This window comes from Medicago truncatula, chromosome 3, assembly GCF_003473485.1.
Source record: "Medicago truncatula cultivar Jemalong A17 chromosome 3, MtrunA17r5.0-ANR, whole genome shotgun sequence".
NCBI lineage: Eukaryota > Viridiplantae > Streptophyta > Magnoliopsida > Fabales > Fabaceae > Medicago > Medicago truncatula.
In genome coordinates, this window is record NC_053044.1 from 47,960,252 (window position 1) to 47,981,070 (window position 20,819).

Consider the following 20,819-nt stretch of genomic DNA (forward strand, 5'->3'; position numbering starts at 1 on the left):
AAAAGAGGTGCCCTGCATCACCATACAAAATAACATTGTACCAAAAGGTGTACAAACTTTACTAAAATAGACCTGTAATAAAAATAAAAATAAATAAAAAAACTTATTAACATTCTTCAACTCCTCAATAGTGGTCCTAGGAGTAAGTAAGAGAAACTCCTCATTTACAGGTATGCGAGATGAATTTGGTAACTGGATCAATCCCGATACAGGAGAATTTGTATTTGCACTAAGAAAGCTATAATAAAAAGTATCAATCAATAATATTATAACTTAAGAAAAAAAATGTTATATTAAAATATATATATATATATATATATATATATATATATATATATATATATACATTTTCCTTAGTTCTTTGTTTCACCAATTTTAGGATTGAATGTGATTCTAGTGGAAGAAAATGCATTTTGCAATGCTGGTTTTCCTATCATTAAGATTCAAAAGTATATGAATCAAGTATATATATTCGTATAAACAAACAATCACAATTGCTAGTCATAAATTATTACCTTGAAACAATTTAACTTTTGTCAACATAATGGCTACAACAGCATTTTGAGATTCACCGGACGATAGGAAAGAGTTCAGCTCTTCAACATACTCTCCAAAAAGAGTGCATTTAAAACGGTACGTACCTATTTAAAATTGTCAAAGATTATACAAATATTAATAAAAATACTATAATACAGGTCTTGAAAAATTACAATTACAAAAAAACAAAAAAAAAAAAATCAAACCTACCCATTTGAATCCAATTCAATGACATTCATTTTAGTTTTTACACCATCTCTTTCGTACTCTCTTTCAACTCCAACTCCAATCATGACTCCAATTACATCTGCATATATAACACACATTAAAATATCGATCAAATTACTATTTATTATTAAAAGAATATAACGTACAATTGAATCATATTAAACAAAACATTTTATTAATTCAATATATAAATTATTGTGTTATTTTTGTAAGCAAAAATAATATTTAAAAAAATCTACATGAAGAAAATTATAGTCACTTACCAACTAAGTAGTTGTTGTCGTAAGATTCATTGAAAACATCAGGTGCAGGTGTAAATGAATACACGTTTGTTGGGACCAAAACAGTTTTAGATAGTTTGACTTTTGTGTTGATTGTGAAGTTCAGTTTGTATTCGTTGCGTGATGGTCGATACGAACCACTGTTGCTAACAACATTAGATGAGGAAATCGTGAACACCATTCCCTCTTGGAGTTGCTCCTTGAACTTGTAGACCAGTGTTCTTCGTATAGACGCAACAATTCGATCACCCTAGATAAAAAAGATGAGAACACTATACTTTAAACAAAAAAAAAAAACAAAAAACAAAAACGATATGAAAAAGGTACCTTTCGATCCATTATAACCAACTCCATGAAAATCGTGAACACCATTCCCTCTTTCGTACTCTCTTTTTATTTTTGTAGTCTTGACCAAACCAAGCACGAACAACCCTCACAACCAATGTCCACGATTGTTTTCTTGGGGAAACATTAGAGATGAAGTCGTGTTTCGTAGTCATTTTCCTTTGCAATAGAAAAATTACAGAAATAGTTTAGAATATAGATATTAGAGCATCAAAGAACAGAAAATGAAGAACTATATTTTGTAATTGTTGTGTACTCATACCCAAAATCTCTACTATTTATATAGAAAAATAGTACCATAACGGTTAATATAAATTAATTATCAATTTGACCGTTTTAAAATTAATATTATCAACGTCTTTAATATTATAAAACGTGCATTAAACAATTAAATTATATTTCATGTAACGTACAAAAAATTAACTTCATAACATTTGAAATTTAATTTAATATTTAATAATATCTTATAAATAATTATGTAATATAGTTTGTAAGAAACAAAAATTAATTATATAATCTTAAAAACTAATTAATACAATTAATTTTTTAATTAGTAGGTTAATGTCTTAGTGTAATGTCCCAAAATTTAAAATATAATTTATTCAATTTATTTATTATAATTTTGTAACCAACCAAATTTTGAATGTTACATATAAATGTTAATTGAATACTAATTAGATTAATAATTATTTGATTTGTAACGTTCAAATTTTGATTGTAAAATATAAATTTTAATCGAAACAGTAATTTTATTAATCATTATCTGATTGTAACCAATTATTTACTTTATGTACAATTTAATGTTAAAAAGAAAACGGTTTTTAATAATAATTAAAATTATTAAGCTTGTATTAAAAATTAGGAGGAATTTTGGGAACATATGCCAAGTAGGCTTTTGATGAGGTGGACATCCTTAGAGGAAAGGAATTTGAAATAGGCTATTTCTAAGAACTCTAAATTGTTAGTATAAAGATATTTTAAATATGTTACGTACTAAATGTTAACGGTAAGAATTGTGACAAAAACTATGGTCTATATATTGAGAATTTGATTAAATTCACATTAATTATATGATGCATGCAGTAAATTTAGTCGCAGCCAATAACAAAAGTAATCAAACAAGTTATAAATAATAAAAATAAAATAAAAGAGAAGAACAATGAATCACTATATTTGTTTGGGTCTTGTTATCTTATGTCCTTAGGACACAAGTTAAGGAATCCAAAACTAGAAGTTTTTATTGAAAAGAACCAAATTTTGACATGTTAACATTGTCTATTTGTTTATCTAGCTCGGTCTAAATTGACCTACGTCTAGGAGATAGAGCAACTCTTTAATCCAGTATCATTGAATTTCTTACGAAAAGATACGAGGGTTGCAAGATATTAACATTCAACAAACAATCCAATATTATACATTTTCTCGATCTCTTTCCTTAAACAGGAGACTAAATGATTTCACTTACCAATGTGTTTTGGTAAGCCCTAGTTTGTTTCATTCTCACCTCATGTCAGAATCGAAGACCAACGTCTTATATTATATAGACATTGATTTGTTTGTCTTGCACTTCAAGACTAGCTAAACAAGAAGGTAAATAAGTGAGGTAACCATCTCACTTGTCTTCCACTTCAAAAAATAACCTTGCAACCCATATGTCTTGTTGAGCAAGAAAATATTGCATTTCTGCTTTATATATATAACAAACAAGTAGCATCAAATTATTATATTATTTTTTAAGTCACATTTAACAATTTTTCATCTTGACTCCCTTAACTTTAAAATTATTAGTGATGTCATATTAACCATCAATCACCTTGTTTTTTTTGGTAGAATCATCAATCGCCTTGTTAATTATGCTCACATCCAACTACATTTTATAGTCCATAATATTTCACCTTTACCTCTTTAATCTTAATGTTGCGTGCCTTCTTGAAAAACATGCATCCTAAGTAGTACTACCTTAAGATTTTTAGATTATTTCATAAAACATTCTTACAAAGATACTCTCTTCGATCCTATTTATAAGAAAACTTTGACTTTTTAGATTCATTGAGTAATTAATGTATCTTGTCTAAAATATAGACCAAATACATCATTTAGACAATGAATCAAAAAAGTCAAAGTTTTCTTATAAATAGGACAGAAGGAAATAATAGTTATTGTACAAAAAAAAATATATATAACTAGTTATAGATTATATAGACTTTTCTTTTACAAATGAGTAAATAGTCAATTTTCCCCCTGAAATTGTAAGTTTCATCAATTACCCCCTTGAAATTAACAAAACTTCAATTACCCCCCTGAAATTTCACAACGTTAGTCAATTTACCCCCTCCGTCAAATTTTTCTGTTAGTGAACATGACGTTTTGCAAATACCCCCCCTGAAGTTTTGCACTTATGTGCAAAATGCCCCCAAACTTAAAAATTTATATTATTTTTTTCTTAAAAACAAACAATTAATAGTTAAATATTAAATTTAACTATTAATTTTGGAGTTTGGAAAAACTACATACATATATACATCAAAATAGAGAAAAATGTGTATTTTTAAAGTGACAATAATGGTTATTTCTAATAGACAAATTATTATTTTTAGATGTTTATAAACAAATTAATAATCAGATTTAAATTTATATTTTCTCCTTCACCATCTTAGTCTTTTAACTCCTCCAACTCCTTCAACAACTTGCTCAAACCATTTAAACTACACAACCCCCAATATTAATCCACAAATCATCCCATTATTGTCACTTTAAGAAATACATATTTTTTCCCATTTTGAAGCCTATTTTGATGTATATATGCATGTAGTTTTCCCAAATTCCAAAATTAATAGTTAGTTTTAATATTTAACTATTAATTGTTTGTTTTTAAGAAAAAAATAATATAAATTTTTAAGTTTGGGGGGCATTTTGCACATAAATGCAAAACTTCAGGGGGTATTTGCAAAATGTCATGTTCACTAACACAAAAATTTGACGGATGGGATAAATTGACTAATGTTATGAAATTTCAGGGGGTAATTGAAGTTTTGTTAATTTCAGAGGGTAATTGATGAAACTTACAATTTCAGGGAAGAAATTGACTATTTACTCTTTACAAATAGATATACTTTCTTTTTTTGGGATAAGATTATATAGAAAAAAGCATTACAACAGAATTTTCGCGTCCTTGTAAAAAAAAATATACAGAACTTTCGAGTGTTGCAGTCTTACATGATCTGAACTCCCATAATATAATATTAGGCAATAAAATAAAGGTATGATGAGTCGTCTTCGAAAGCACTTTGATGATAGGTCATCATGGGGTGTGATATGTGCAGACGTGAAGTGCAGGAGGACGTTGTTATTGGTGGAGTCGGTGAGGTGGAGATGTATACTTTGTACCATCTGTTGTACTGCTCGATACTTTGGTCCATTTCATTTTCATGATGCCATAGCCCACAAATATCTTTCAGCACTTTTCATATAAATCATTTGTTTACTTTTTTCTTTCATCGATTCACTTCCATGGTAATCTAATATATTATCTTTTAGTGTGTATATATATATATATATATATATATATATATATATATATATATGTAAGCAGGTGAAAATGGACGGGAACAAGTTAAACTTCAAAAAATGGAAGTCTACTGTCATAGGCTTATATTTAGAGACAGACCACCTCTTAAAAAAATAAATATCAGAGACAGAGTTTAGTTAAATTTTGTGAGTTAGAGTCCTCACCGTATAAATGCGATCAAACTATTTTGTGAGTTAGGGTTCTCACCTTATACATGTGATCAAACTCTTTTGAATGGAGGGCCTCATCAATAAAATCAAAAAGATAATAATTTTTATTGGATTAGTCTCGTGAAGGATAGATAAACTCAAATGTGATGGTGCTCATAAAAATTTAATTGATCTTTTGTTTGAGCCATTTAACCCATAAAATTGGCTGTTGCAATGTGCTCAATGATGAGATGTGGGGCATTCACATCATAATGGATTTAGCTCGAAGACAAAGAATTTCTCATCTTCAAGTAGAAATTGATTTGAAGGTGTAGTCGACACGGTAACAAGAAGTTACAATTTTAATGGAAATATCACTATGTTGATCAAGCACATCTGTGACCTCAAGAACATGAACTAACATGTCCAAATTAATGATACCTAGCGTGAAGGAAATAAATCAACCGATTGATTAGTTTATTTCAGTCTCACTTAATTGAACTCTTCTGATTTACATTTTTTAGGGACTTCTCCTAAAGAGCTTAAAAGTATTTATTTATTTTTATGATCTCTTGGTGTTTGCATAGTTTTTAATTTCTTTTTTCGTGGGGCTTTGCCCTCTTTTTGTAAACAAAAAAAAAAAACTTTGCATACAGAGAAGTAAGGGTTTATTTATTTATTGTAGTGTTTAGTAAAAATTTAAAAAAGTCTTGCTAACAAGTGTTATTAGAGCACATATTTTTAGACCAAAAATAAAAACTTTATCTTAATAATTGTGTATTCAATTCTTTGCTTTCTCAAAATTAATCTTTTAAAAACACATTTTAAGACAATATTTTTATCTTGAATTTGTTAACATATACCCTTAAGACATTTCTTAACCTTTTCCAACTAATAGAACTCTATTTGTTTTGAGAAGGAAAAAAAAAAACTGGTTCCCGTTCTATAGATGCAAGAACTTTCTCAAATTGAAGCATGCACGAGTCTCTATCAACAATTAAAGATAAAATTTGATATGACAAGATTTTAGAACATATACAAAGGTAGTACAAGGCACGAGCTATGGGACCATATATATCATACCCGATTGCTTTCACAATTGATCTCTTTGTAATGAATGATGTTCATATTGTTTGCGATAAACACGAATTAATGATTAAATTAAAGAAGAACGAGTGATCATCTATCATTGGCCGGCGGTAGGTGTTGGAGCACTCATACCAACATTCCTTATATTCTTTAAATAGAACTTCGAAATACTAATAACACTGTGACGGAGCCAGAAAAAATAGTTTGAATGAGCCATTAAAAGTTTGACTAAAAAGTTCGAGTACCTTTAAAAAATAAATTACATAGGTTAGCACTGCTATAAATTACAGTTTTTTTTATTATACAATTGTTAATTAGAGGAATTTTCAGCTGACAAGATAATATATAGAAGATTTGAAACCCTACAAAATTAGAAGCCTGTAAACCTCCGCTACCCAACCAAATATAGGCATGGTAAAAAATCACATATGTCACTTTTAGAACCGCCGAAAACCTAAACCATTAAAAAATTGTTTAAAAACTCGTAAAATAAATCTGTGATTTTTAATTTGTTAATTTTCTTGGTGGGTCACTACACCAGTTAATGGAAATTTAGATATATTGAACGCTAAAATCGTAGCAAAATTGTTTAAAATCTCACAAAATAAATTACGGTTGTTAATTTTTTAATTTTTTCGGATGGGCCGCGACCCACCCCAACACATGAAAGGCTCCGTCCCTGATAACACTCGTTGTTTTATTTGATAAAATTCATATAAATTTCACCTCTTTATATAATCTATTTGTAAAGTGTAAACCCCGTAATAATTTTGTTCAATAAAAATAAAAATTGACAAAATAAAATATTAAAAATGAAGTGTTTCTGACACTTCATCTTAACTATTTATTAAGTGCATGTTAGGTGCATGTTTGGCTCTATACAGTAGTATCTCTTTTAAATTGCTCCTAGCTGACCCATTCATATCTCTTACTATCTTATAGAAATGATTCATGCAAGTCAATCTTCTTAAGAAAACCGTTTTGAAGACTTTTTTCTTTAATAGTGAACACGTGTTACTATATTTTTGAAAAAAAATATATATTTAAACATGGTGATTTGGATCTAAAATCATCTAATGCATTACACAATAACACATGGCCTCACGTAAGTTAAATGATGCAGTGTATATAGGTGACTTGGATCTCTCCGTCTTAATCATGGAATGAGCAAGAATTATAAGAAGGCAAATTCTATGGTACATTCAATATATTTGAGTGTATTGGTACATTCACTCTTTAAATTAATAGTTAAATGAGTTATTTTTTAAGAAAAATATTATTTTCTATCATTTATATTTATAATAACTAAATCTTATTCATCAAAAGTGTTAACGAAATAAAATTATATTTTTTTGAATTTTTAGCACTCATATGTAAAAAAAATTACTATGATTCTTATAAACAATGAACTTATGTTTTTTCTTATGAAATGATGTTCTATAAAATATAAATATTGATAAATAGTTATTTATTTCATAAAAAATGATCGTTAAATTATAAAATTATGAAGAAAGAGTATCGGTACACCTCATTTTGTGAGTGTACTATAGAAATTCCCTTATAATAATTACAAATTAATCATAAGATCCTGCACAATTTTTTTAATCAATCACCAATTTTCTCATACTACTCTCTTATTTGGAATACTTTTCAAGAAATCAAATAAATTTTATTATTTTTTATGAAATCATGTGTTTTTTCTATAATACTTTTAACCATTTATTATTTTCTCTTCAAAAAAAAAAACCATTTATTATTTAATTTTATTATATCTCTCTACAATAAATATGTAAAAATATTATTAACAAACCAATATTTAATGTTGTATTAAAATTTGAAAATGATAAGAAAAATAAAATTATTCTTAAAAAAGCGACAAATTTTAAAATGGATATAGTAAATTAAATTGTCAAGTTGCCAACGTCCCCTTTGCGCGATAAATCAATTGCAAAAGTAAAATATTACTCCCTTCAGTCCTATTTTTAAAAGATTTTATGCTCACAAAAGGTGACGTATCTGATCCAATTTTTTAATTAGATACGTCAACTTTTATTGACACATATGTCTCTTGTAAATAGGGCCGGAGAAAATATAATTTTACAAAATAGTGAAATGTGAATAAATACACTTATAGAACTTATTTGTACTATATCATATAATTATTAAATTATTTAATAAAATGAAGTGCATCAGGGGCATTTCCTAAAGTGAAAGTTTCTAAAAATTTCTTCTAGAAGTTTTATTAATTTAAACGTTTTCAAGTAAATAAGTTTTCTAGCTGTCACACTACGCAAATATGAATTGAACCAAAGGATCGAAAATGCTAAATAAAAAAGATGGGAATGTTGTGTGGTGTGATTTGGAAAGCAGCATGGCATCCAATGATGGTGATCACTCCCTACGCTCTAGGCCGGGGTACGTACGGATGGGTCGATGCATCATTAACGTCGAAGATACGTAGCCGTAGGGGATATAATAATTGGACAAATTATTCTCTACCTTTTGGGAGGGAAATATAGAAAATTACCATTGACACATTTGGTTAGGTTGAAACACACGAGTAATTTACCTAAATATCCTTCGACAGTTAATTGTCGAATTTTGTGGAAATCGGCTGCAGTTAACAACTGAGGTTTTCCTCGGCAGTTAACTGCCGATGCATGCTGAAAAACTCCTTCGACACTTTACTATCAAGGAATTGTTTCATACTTTGTCTCTTTCCACAAGCACATCACTTCACCTTCTGTGGTGTTTCTTTCACCTCTTCAAAACACCATTTTTTTGTTTAACAAACACCATTTTCTTGTCAATAATTTATGGCATATGTACGATGTATTAACATACAAGCCAAAATTAACCCACGCTGTTCATTTAAAACGAGAACCAGATTCTATATTTGTCTATTTATGGACTTGTTTGTCAATCTGTTGTGAATTCATGATCAAATATTCTCCAAATTGCAGTTAACTTTGATTCCTCACTATTTTTCTTTGTTTTATTTTCATATAATTTATATTGCAGAATTTTAAATTATTAAACATGATTACTCAATTCCAAATCCAACCAACGTGATTGCAAATTGGGATCATTGACAAATTTTAGAGAATGGTTGCTGAATAATTTTTGCCTTCAATATGACGATGAAAAAAAAAACCATTCATTTTGTAGATGGAATAAAGAGGAGACATGAAAATGGTGTTTGTTAAACAAAAATGGCGTTTTGAAGAGGTGAAAGAAACACTACCACAGAAGAGGTGAAGTGATGTGCTTGTGGAAAGAGAAAAAATATGAAACAACTCATCGGCAGTTAACTATCGAGAAAAACTTCAGTAGTTAACTCCAACTGGTTTACTTCATTGACAATTAACTGTTGAGGGGTATTTACGTATTTTACTCGTGTGTTTCATCCAAACAATATGTGTATAAAGCAATTTTCGAAAATATATGGTGGTTTTAAGTAAAAATTGGAGAAAATAAGAGCAACAATGATGTTTAAAATGGAGGAAAAAAGAAGTAAGACAAAACAAATCAAAAGAGAGTTTAAAATTGATATATTTCCTCACTTTGTTAGGGTGATTTGCGAATGATTACACACAAGTATTAGAGAATGATAAGTGTATTCAAAGAGGACTTTATTAAATTATGAAATTGAATTGAATTTTACAATAGAGAGTTGCACTTTTATATTGGCATATGATTTAACTAACTATAAATAGAAAGTACTAACCAACAAGCATAGTTGAAATAATTTGAATTATTCTCGACACAAACGTTCTATTTAAAACTAGATCAAGACCCAATTCGATCATAAATCACGTGAATGATCCATAATCCAGCTATATAAACTATATTTTTTTCAACAACTAACATGATCTGTGATTAAAACACGACTCTCAAGTTTTTTTTTAAGAAACCATGACTCTCTTGTAATAATAAGAAGTAAATTTGTGAGCTACATCAAATTAATCACAACCAAATAATAATTTTAGTCTTTTAGACTCACCTTTACATTTCACCTATAAAATGATTCTCTCTTGTGCGAAACGAAAGATCAGTTTTCTATTGCGGTAAAAAAAAAAACTAAAACTCTCCTAAAACTCTCATTGATTTGAGTGTATGAAGAGTCATTGCATGTACACTACCCCATCTTTGGTGCTTCCAACCAACTCAGACCATATATTACTTATTCAATCCATTTTATATCTAATATCGTCAATTGGTTAAATTCATTTTGTAACCTTAGTCTAAGGGTATAAAAAATATATATCAATATATGAGTTGCATTGCCATTCACAATCCATGTCAAGGTCTGTATATAATAACGTTATCCAATCCAAAATTTGTATCCAAATTATACAAGAGTGCAATGGTCAAAGTTTTGTTTGATTTCAAGATGGTTGGTTAAGATAAGCTTTTAAATGAAACCAATTATAGTGATGATATTGGTGGCCTCCTTTAAAGTCCATGGGATAAGATCACAAATCAATTCTTAATAGGGACACAAGCAAAAGGACAGGTCACAATTTCGGCTAAAGATGGTACCATACCATGAATGAAAAGAAATGTCCCAAATCAACTTTTTTTTAAGAAGAATATTTGTGATGGAATATCCAAAGGCATTGGAACCATTGGACGTGACCGACCGTTGGACCACCCACATTGTACAAATCGTAAACTTCTTGATGCACTTCTAGTTTTGACTTTTGTTTTTTAAGTTGTTGGCATTTTTTTTTTTTATTGATGCTAGATTTATTGTTAGACTTTTTAAATGGTAATCTTTGACCTCACATACAAATAAACCAACTAGGAGTATTATTAGCTTGACAATGTCAACCACTTAAGAAGTATTTTCTGGCTCAAAATTATTTTTCTCATATCCTTTTTTGGTTACTAAGCTATTTCAATTTGTTACCCCTTAAAATTTAGGGTCTATTTGGCTTAAATCAATAGAGGCAACGACTTAATTGGTCGAACCACTTTGCCACCTTTCTTTGGTTAAGCCTTCTGGTTTTATGGAGAGTCCTTAGAAAATGTAATCCTGGAATTAGAGCTGCCATATTCCCTTGATCAGTGGCGTAATCGGAACCTAAATTTATCGTGTGTACACTTTTTAACGTTAATTAATAATTATTACTCCTTCTACCCCTATAAACTTATCTTGTTCCAATTGTTGTGTGGCCTTTCATCCCAGTTGTTGGTTTTCTTAGCTGATTCAGCTACGAAAAATAAAAGAAAATGAAAAAGAAGAATTAGAAGTAGAAGTATAGACCAACAATGGAAATCAACTTCCCGGCAATCAATTTTCCTAAAAACTAAAGCCAACTTCTTTATGAAACTCATAAATTGAATCTCTCTCTTCTTCTCTCTCTCAATCAAGAAAAGAATAAAACCCATGATTTTATTTTTTTTAACGTTGATGAATTTTGTCTTTTAATTTATTGAAGAGAGGAAGATGGAAAATAAAGAAGGAAGAGCACCACAACGGTTATGGTGCACCGCCACCACTTGTGCAAGAGTTGCCGTTGAGATGACTTTGTGAGTGAGGAAGGAAGGAAAGGAAAGGAAAAAAATAAATAAAACTCATGTGGCTTAATTATTTTTATTAATAGTAATTGATCAGCTATTAAAAGAAATAAATGACTGAGATTAGGTTACAAGAGAAAACTGGAGAAAAATTCACGAGAGACAGTCCCTTCCCAAAAAAAATAATTTACATTATAAATTTCACATATATTAAGAAAAACTAATAATGTATGTTTATTTTTGTGTGTAACCAAAAAAAAATATAACAAAAAAATGTGGCAATTTTGTGCAAGAATATTATGAAGTTTTCATATTCCAATACAAATTGGTGATATTAATTTTCTTTTTAAGAAAGTGATTTTAATTAATACAGTATTATGTTTGAAAAAAAATACATCTAGAAAAAAAAAGTAAGATCACTGTTATTTAGGGACAATTTTCCCCCCTCCAATTAGTGTTGAACATGGCCTTTTCTTTCATTTTTACATCTCATTTAAACTATTTTATCATTTTTTTTAAATTATTTAAATTATCATTAAAAAATTAAATAAATCTGATTAAAACATGAAAAATTCCTAACAATAGGATTAACAGCCTAAAATATTTGACACAACAAAAAAATATTTAGATCTTATATAAAGAAATATTGCATTTTGATATAACATCTTTTTTTTCAATTTACTCTTGACTTGGTTAGTTTTTTTACCATTTTATCGTTCATTGCTAATAAAAGCGGAAAGTATTGTCTTAATGCTAGTAATATATAATATAAATTAGGCTTAAATATGCAATCCGTCCTTGTAATTTGGACGCGTTTTGATTTTCGTCATTGTAAAAAAAAAAAAAATTAAAAACATCCCTGTAATTTTTTTTTTGTTTTAAAAAGGTTCCTGACCCCACTATTCAGTTGAAGTGGCATGGTTTTGGCCACGTGGCAGTTGCTGACTGTGCAACTTTTGTCACGTGGCGCTGATGTGACATGCCACATAATTAATTTTTTTCAAAATTCATTTTTTAAATTAAAAAATCCGAAAAAAAAACTGAAATTAAATTTTTTGATTTTTAATTAATTTTTTTCTTCAAAAATCTGAAAATTAAATTTTCGATTTTTAGTTAAAAAAATATTTTTTCCTAAATTCTGAAAATTCATTTTTTTTAAATTTAAAAAAACTGAAAATTAAATTTTCAAATAATTTTTTTTTAATTCTGAAAATTAAATCATATTTTTCAAAAATATATTTCTAGATTTTAAAAACACTAATTTCCAATTTTTTTCTTCATATTTCGTAAAAAAAATTGGAATTTTTTTATGATTTTTTAATTTATTTTCAGTTTTTTTAATTTTAAAAAATAATTTTCAGATTTAAAAAATTAAATTAAATTTTTAATGATGAGGACTGCCACTTGGCCAAAGCCATCCCATGTCAGCAAAAAAGTGGGGCCAGGGACCTTTTTAAAACAAAAATTTATGCAGGGATATTTTTAATTTTTTTTTTTACAAGGACGAAAATCAAAACACGTCCAAATTACATGGCCGGATTGCATATTTAAACCTATAAATTATAACATTGTTATATATAAAATATGCGTGTATTATAAATAAGCTATTATGAATGCGGTGGAAAATAAAATTTGTACCTTATCGATTAGAGTAGAGCAGGGAGCAGCTATACAAAGTGTATATAATAAAAGATGCTAGACAAATTTACACGATGTAGTACATGGAAATTAAAAAACATGAGGGTTGTGCATCTAAATCCCTTGGTTCTATGTACTCAGAAGTAGCCTTCCCGCTTGTTGTGGATTAAACAGGGAGAGTTAAAAGAGAAAATGAAATCAACACAACAAGTACCTTTAAGAAGTATCGTGACCTCAACAAAATCTTTCAACAACTCCTATATGGGAAGTTTAAAAGTAACGTCTTTATTATTTTCTCAAACAAATTTGTATGTTTTCGTGAGTTTAACTCAGTTGATACAGATAATGCAAACAGTATGTAAAGTTTGGGGTTCGAACCCCAGCCAAAAAAAAAAAAAAACAATTTTGTATAAAAACATTGGTATCTCTTTCAAGAAAAGTTGTGCTGATATACAACAGTAGTTAACTATCGTTAAAAATTTAGCGGTGGTTAACTACTGCTAGATCAAAAACGTTATTTTCATGTATTTTTAGAATGTTTTGTATGTTATAAAAGCAATTTTCTTAAACTTATTTAAAATAAAAATGCGTTTATCTTCGTTTATCTTTTCATTTTTTTTAATTTATTATCACATAGTATTGGTTTATCGTACGTCCTATTGAATTTTGGATTATTCCAGAAACATAAAGCACATTTAAAAACCTTTCATAAAGCTTTTACTTTTTGGATTTTAGAATTCAAAAATAGAGCATATGTGAAGGTTGGAGAGTGTGAAGAGAATTGTTTTTCTTTTTGGTCATCAAAATATTGCCTTCAAAAGAAACATGCGCCAAGATCAAGAAAGGAACATAAAACGTGGGGGAGAATTGCTTTTCACACATGTGTTTTTTCTTAAAATACATGGAAAATACGTTTTCTCTATTATATAATCCGAAAAAATCAAGTAACAAACCCTATTTTTTTTTTAGGTTTTCAGCTTATAAAATCCAAATTAGTGAAAAACTCATTTTTTTTCACCCTATAATAAAGGAAAAAACTCAATTTGAATTTTAAAATTCGAAAATCACAAAGGTATTTTTGGAAAAAAAACACAGGATGCGTGGAAATGACATGAGATGAGAAAAATAATAGTCTTAATTTAATGGGGAAATGTAGATTGGTCTTGATGGACAAGTTTAATATGGTCCATGTTAAAAGTTGGGGTTGCCTCAACAAAACTTAATGGGGAAATGTAGATTGTTCTTGATGGACAAGTTTAATATGGTCCATGTTAAAAAAAGTTGGGGTTGCCTCAACAAAAATAAATGTTAAAATTGGGGTTGAAATAAGTCAAACAAACTAACAGGTATGTGCGGTCTAGTTTACGTGAGGTATTATATACCATAAAAAAAGTCACACTATATACAATTTTTTCTTTTGAGGGACAATTTTTTTTTTTTAATCTATCATGTTGACCTACGCAGATAAGTACGAATTTTTTTATTTACTGTCTCATTATAAAATTAGATTTTGTATTTGATTATAAATATTTTAACCTTTTCAGTAATGTCAGCATATTAGCCTAATGTTTTCAGTAATTTCAGCATATTAACCTACGACAAATAACAAACTACATTTAGGTTAAACAAATGATTGAACTCATAAGGTTAATGAATTCTATCAAATGACGAATCGTTTGAGAGAATCCTAGTTCGAGTATTGGATGGAACAATTCTTAAATTTATGTATTTATCTCTCAATTAAACTTCGAATACTAAGTCCCCTTCCTCAAGGAACTAGAGGGTCAAAATGTAAAAAACAACATTTAGACCTTGAATACTACCAATTTAAGCTTAGATCTTACAAAGTTTAACTCGATTTCGACTATTCACATTCATAGTTAAAAGCAACCTATATGATTGTTTTTTTACATATATAATATTGTTTGTATTTACAATATTATTACAAGATATATTTTGTAGGGAAAATTCATATTCTAAACTTTTATTGTCGCTCTTCGTATATGTCTAAATTGTAATTCAAACTTGAAAGAATATCTTAATTAAGATATCCCTAAAGTAAGAGACAAATTCTAACATATTCTAAACATAATATAAATTATATCATAATAATATCTTATTTTAAATCTAAAATCTTTTAAATTATATTTAGATATTTTCTTTACAAGTAAATATATAGGTACTATATATTACTTTAGTACGTCAAATTGACGATCATTGGTAATTATTATAAGATTCTTGGATTGGAAGGTACCCTTGGGCCATCGAATTAGATAATGCTGTGATAGGAGGGTTTCTTTTTTGTTAGGCAGTTTGCATTAGACTCTTTTGTTAGGCAGTTTGCATTAGAAACAATACTTTATAGGCTGCTTTTTTATATGTGAAGTGATTATGTCAATTTTACCAAGATGGAGCTAGAGCTTTCATACTTGAGCTTGATATTTTTATTTTTTTTTTGTTGGTTGAGGTTCGAATTCGGACTTTGCATATATTATACATTATTTTTGTCAGCTGAGTCAAGCTCACGAGGACGAGCTTGGTCATTGATATAATGATTTTTTTTTTTGTTTAAAAAAGATTTCTAAATTATAAAAGAAAAAATATTTATATTTTATATTTTTTTCTAATTTAATTTTTTTATTTTTTATTTTCAATTTTGAGGTGGGTGTGGTCGTTGATCGAAAACATTGTATCTTACTATATATATCACCAAATTTCAACTACTGTATACAATGCAACATGATCAATCAAGATTACTTGGATTTGTGGAAAGAAAACTTTCATATTATTAACGAACTAAGAGATTCATAACAACAATATTAGTACAAAGGTAACTTAGAAACAAAGAAACAAAGATATTTTGATGAGTCCATCATGTTCATATGACACAAATACTCAATCACAACTTATTACATTGAGTAGGAATAAAAGTAATAGTTTCCTTCTGAAGATCATGATTAACCAAAATATTTTGTTGTTGAATATTACCAAAGATAGACATTCCATTAGAAGCTCCCATAGCTAAACAAGCAACACCTAAACTTGAATCAGCAATCATATAATTTTCACCAGGCAATTCCAAATCACCACCTTTGAAATGAAAAACTAATTTTGGAATTTCAACTTCTGTTTTCCCTGATGGCAAACTAAAACAAACATCTAATCCAGTTGAACCCGATTTATCGACCGGTAATTTTGTTTGAGATGTAAACTCTTTCTTCAATGAATCAAAAGCATTCTCTTCAATGTAAGTAATTGTTGTGCCAGAATCAATAATTACACCACCACTTCCATCATCACTAACCTCAAAAGTTGATTGCTCAATTGACAATTTTGTGTCACCAACAGAGATACCTTCAAGTGAAATATAATAAAAAGATGGTTGCAATGGATTTGTGATAAGTGGTGTTGTTACCTGTTTTGTGGCATTAACATTTGGAAGAGAACCTAACAAAAGAACACTTTGTTTTGTGTCATCCATTGAGGTTAAACAATAAGAGAATTCTTGTTCTTGTAATTGAGAAACCAAAGATAAAGGACCACGTCCTAATCCAACCAACCCTGAAGCTTGTTCAAACCCTTTTCCTTCATTGTCTTCACCACAACCAAAACCAATGTTTTTAACTGAAACTTGGTTTTTTTTATCATCACCAAAAGTGAATGTTTCACTACCTAAAATACCTTGTGTCATAGAATAATCACCATATGAATAAACATAATTGCAACCATTGTTGCTGCAAGTTGGAGAAGGTAAAGCATTGCATAGGTTGCTACTACATGAGAGTTTAGAAAAGGTTGAGGATTTTTTTGGATCAAAAATTGGTGTTGGTTGTTTGTAACATTGTGAACAAGGTTCACATTGAGTCCATATGAGGTCACTTCCTGTATCCAAAACTGCTGGGTAAGAAATTGGTGGTGTTCCAATGGATAGTTCCATTAGATACTCACCGTTTCCGGCGTGAACCGGTGCTTCCACTTGAGATGAATCTTCAGTTGTGGATGATGCTAACACCATTGCATTTAGTCTTTGAAGTCGGCTATGTCCCCGGTTAATGCCATGTTGAACGCGCTCGAGTTTAGTCAAGTTTTTGCCGGAATCAACGTGGCGAAGAGTGATTCGGAACCCGCCTTGAGAGATTTGGTGATGGTTGAGAGACCCTCTTGATGTTGAGAATGTTGGATGAACAAAGAGAATTGTTACTAGTAGTGTTACCAACATGACACATTTTGAACAATTTTGTGTAGCCATGAACATTAAGTTATACAAAAAGGACTTGTATAAATAATGAAGTAAATGAATTATGTTGAGTGAAGGTGAAGGGTGATTGGAATTGTGGGAATATATATAACTTTTTTTTGCTAGACAAATAATGGTATTTAGGTCTTAACTGAAGAATCAATTTAATCACATGAGAAATGGGTTTCTTAATTGTAACGTTTTTTCCATTATGATGTGGTGGAGAAGGAAGATAAAGGGTAAATTCTCTTACTAATTAGAGAGACGTAATAGGTATAGTGGTGAATGGGAAGTTAAGATATGAGTGATTGAGTGTAGTGTCGCAACAAATACCGGGTCTTGCGTTATGGTAGGTAAAGATTTTAATATTTCCTAAACGTAGTGGCAATATTTATGCTAAGGCAACATTGTTGTGACAATAAAGCTAGGGGTTTCTAACACGTACAATTAAGAGAAGTTTTCTTGGATTAAACGAGGGCCAGGCTATGATTTGTCTTGGTGTTAAAACGTGGGAGAATTTGGTTGGCTTGGAATTTGTATTTTGTAGTTTTCTCTATTTGGTTGAGTGAATGGAATAATATTTCATAGTAGGCATCATTTTGGATGACTAATTAATATAGGAGTATCATGAATTGGTGAACTATAAAATGAATACAAATCATTAAACCTATAGAAAAGTAGTGCATTGTATAAAATAAGTTTGTGGTATTAATTTTAATCTTTTTATCATTTTATGGTATACCCACACCTTTTTATTAATCTATTAGTGCCTTTATTTCTTGTTTATTACTACTACTTGGTTTCTTTCACAATTGGATTTCTATCTAAAAGTTGCGGAAGTGATTGGATTAGATAAGTTGGGTGGACAAACTGATCTACTAATTTGATCTAAAGAGTCGAAACTGAACTTTGTTTCAATTCCACGCATCCATAGAGAGATGGAAAGACAAAGGTAGGTTGATTATCCTTTTTTTTAGTTTGGTGAGAAGGTCTTATAGACAAAGATATTATCCTAATTAATTGCAATTATATTTTATATTTTATAGTCAGATTGAATGTGAATATGATGTTCACATTTTGTTTTGGGTATAGTGTGATGTATACATTTATCTGTACACAATACTTTATGTAGCTTAGTCTCTCTTCTCTCTCTCTCAAAAAATACATTAAGAATGTTGATCATAATGGTCAAATTTGACAAAAATTGGGTGTAGTTTCTACCCAGTACCCACCTCTTTGTTTCTCTTTACTTGTGTTATTTTTTAGCATAATGAAAGTGGTAATTAACAATTGGTGGGCACTGATTAAGGAAGCCAAAAGAGAAAGTTTTATTCAAAAATGATAATTTTTAAATTTTTAATACATTGACTATACAACTTTTAATGCACGTACTACAATATTTAATTTCTTAACCAGTGCCCTAGGAACACCGGTTAACACTTCCCATAAAATTTTCTCTTTTAAATTCCTTAGCAAGTGTCTTTAAAATAGTACTTCCCATGTTTCACATTAAGTGGCCTTTTTCAATTTTACAAGATTATTAAAGAAATTATTAGTTGATGTTGATTTCAATGATAAAATATGTTTTATTTACTGAAACAATAAATAAAGGTATGTTAGTGAAAAAGAAACAAATAATTTGAGATAAAAAAAAAAACAAAAAATACACTTTATTTAAGATGGAGGTAAGGATATTTGTTACCGTAAGGGTGTGTTTGTTTAAAGTTTACTAAATTTATTCTTATGAATGTTATTCTTGGGAATATAAAGAATGAAGTTTTATTCTTGGTCATTTTAAAAAAAGATGTATGGTTAATATTTATTTATTCCCATGAACTATTATAATTGGAAGGTTAGTGAGTTACACACTAATTTATTTCTATCTTCATGAGAACTTTTATTTTCACGATTTTCTATGGGAATATTTTTCTTTTCTAGGAATCTTTTATTCATAGGAATAAAATTTAATAAACTTATAGCAAACATTGAAATGTATATTTCTATCATTTTATTCCTGAGAATATACAAATATAACTTTTATAACATTAGTATTCCGGCATATTTTAACACAATCAAATGTAAATCATTACAAACAAACAAAAAAATATTTAAACAAAATTATCTGTGTTTCACATATTCTCAAGATTCTCCTTTGAGTTTGGTTTTACTTCATTTATTTTACTTTATTTATTGTCCATTTATAAAAGAGATAGATAAAAATGAGACTCGTTTTATTTAATCAATTCCACTAGTGAATCTGATTAAACTATTTTTATGTTTATCTATTTTATATAAATGGATAATAAATAAAGCAGAGTAAATGCAACGCCAAAGTCGTTTGCTTCATATTTACAACCTTATTAGGCATTTGTCAAAACTTTGTACGTACATCACTTTATCTACTCTCTCTGTCCCTTTATATTGGAGTAGTTTACAAAAAAAAAAAAAATTGTTCCTTAAATATAAGATTATATACAAATTCTTATATGCATTAATTAATTTTTTTTATCAAATATACCTCTTGTTAATACTCTAATTTGTCTTGATATATGAAAGTTCAACATTAAATATATATTTAATTGGGTAATCTAATAATAACGACACATATTTAAAACAACTTTATTGCTACAACAACTTTTTTTAATACCTGTGATTTTCGTAAATTACTCCTATAAAAAGAGGGACGGATATATGGCGTATAACATTAGTATCCTTATTTTTTTTTTATTTTTTTTGGTTACATATCCTTATGTATTTTAACACAACCAAAAAGAAATCATTACAAACGAAATTATATTTAAATAAAATCATCCCCGTTGGACAAATTATCAAGAGTAGTTCCTTTATATTTACAACTATGTGGCATTGGTCAAAACTTTGTACTGTAATTTATGAGTATGACTTTGATTATAAAAAATAAAGATTTTAATTTTGATAAGTTGTTAAATTGTAAAAAAAAAAAAATTGTGAATAAACTACATACGTGTACTATTATGTATGATCACTCACTTTTTTTTTAGATTGAAATAAAAACTAATTTGTGTCAATTTATTTTTGTCGGGGACCGTTTATTTATTGATAATAAAGGATCAAATTAAGTCCCAATTTTCTTGTCCGAGATAAGAGTTGGTCTTCAAGCTATATTGATTACTCAAACCGACTTTCCTCGTTGAAATACAAAAAACGTTTGCATAAGATGAACAAGAAAAGGGTTTTGTTGATCT

General features: G+C 28.7%; 1 protein-coding gene across 1 annotated transcript; it reads right to left on the minus strand.

The window, feature by feature from the left end:
• Positions 1-16,115: 16,115 nt before the first annotated feature.
• On the minus strand, positions 16,116-18,098 carry LOC25489870 (aspartic proteinase nepenthesin-1). The gene has a single exon (XM_013606149.3). It carries the CDS (start codon positions 17,611-17,613, stop codon positions 16,258-16,260), a length of 1,356 nt encoding a protein of 451 aa, XP_013461603.2. The 5' UTR covers positions 17,614-18,098; the 3' UTR covers positions 16,116-16,257.
• Between the last annotated feature and the right edge of the window lie 2,721 nt (positions 18,099-20,819).

Coding starts and splice junctions, on each gene's coding strand:
- LOC25489870 (XM_013606149.3), bottom strand. CDS start 17,613: ATGTTCATGGCTACACAAAATTGTTCAAAATGTGTCATGTTGGTAACA.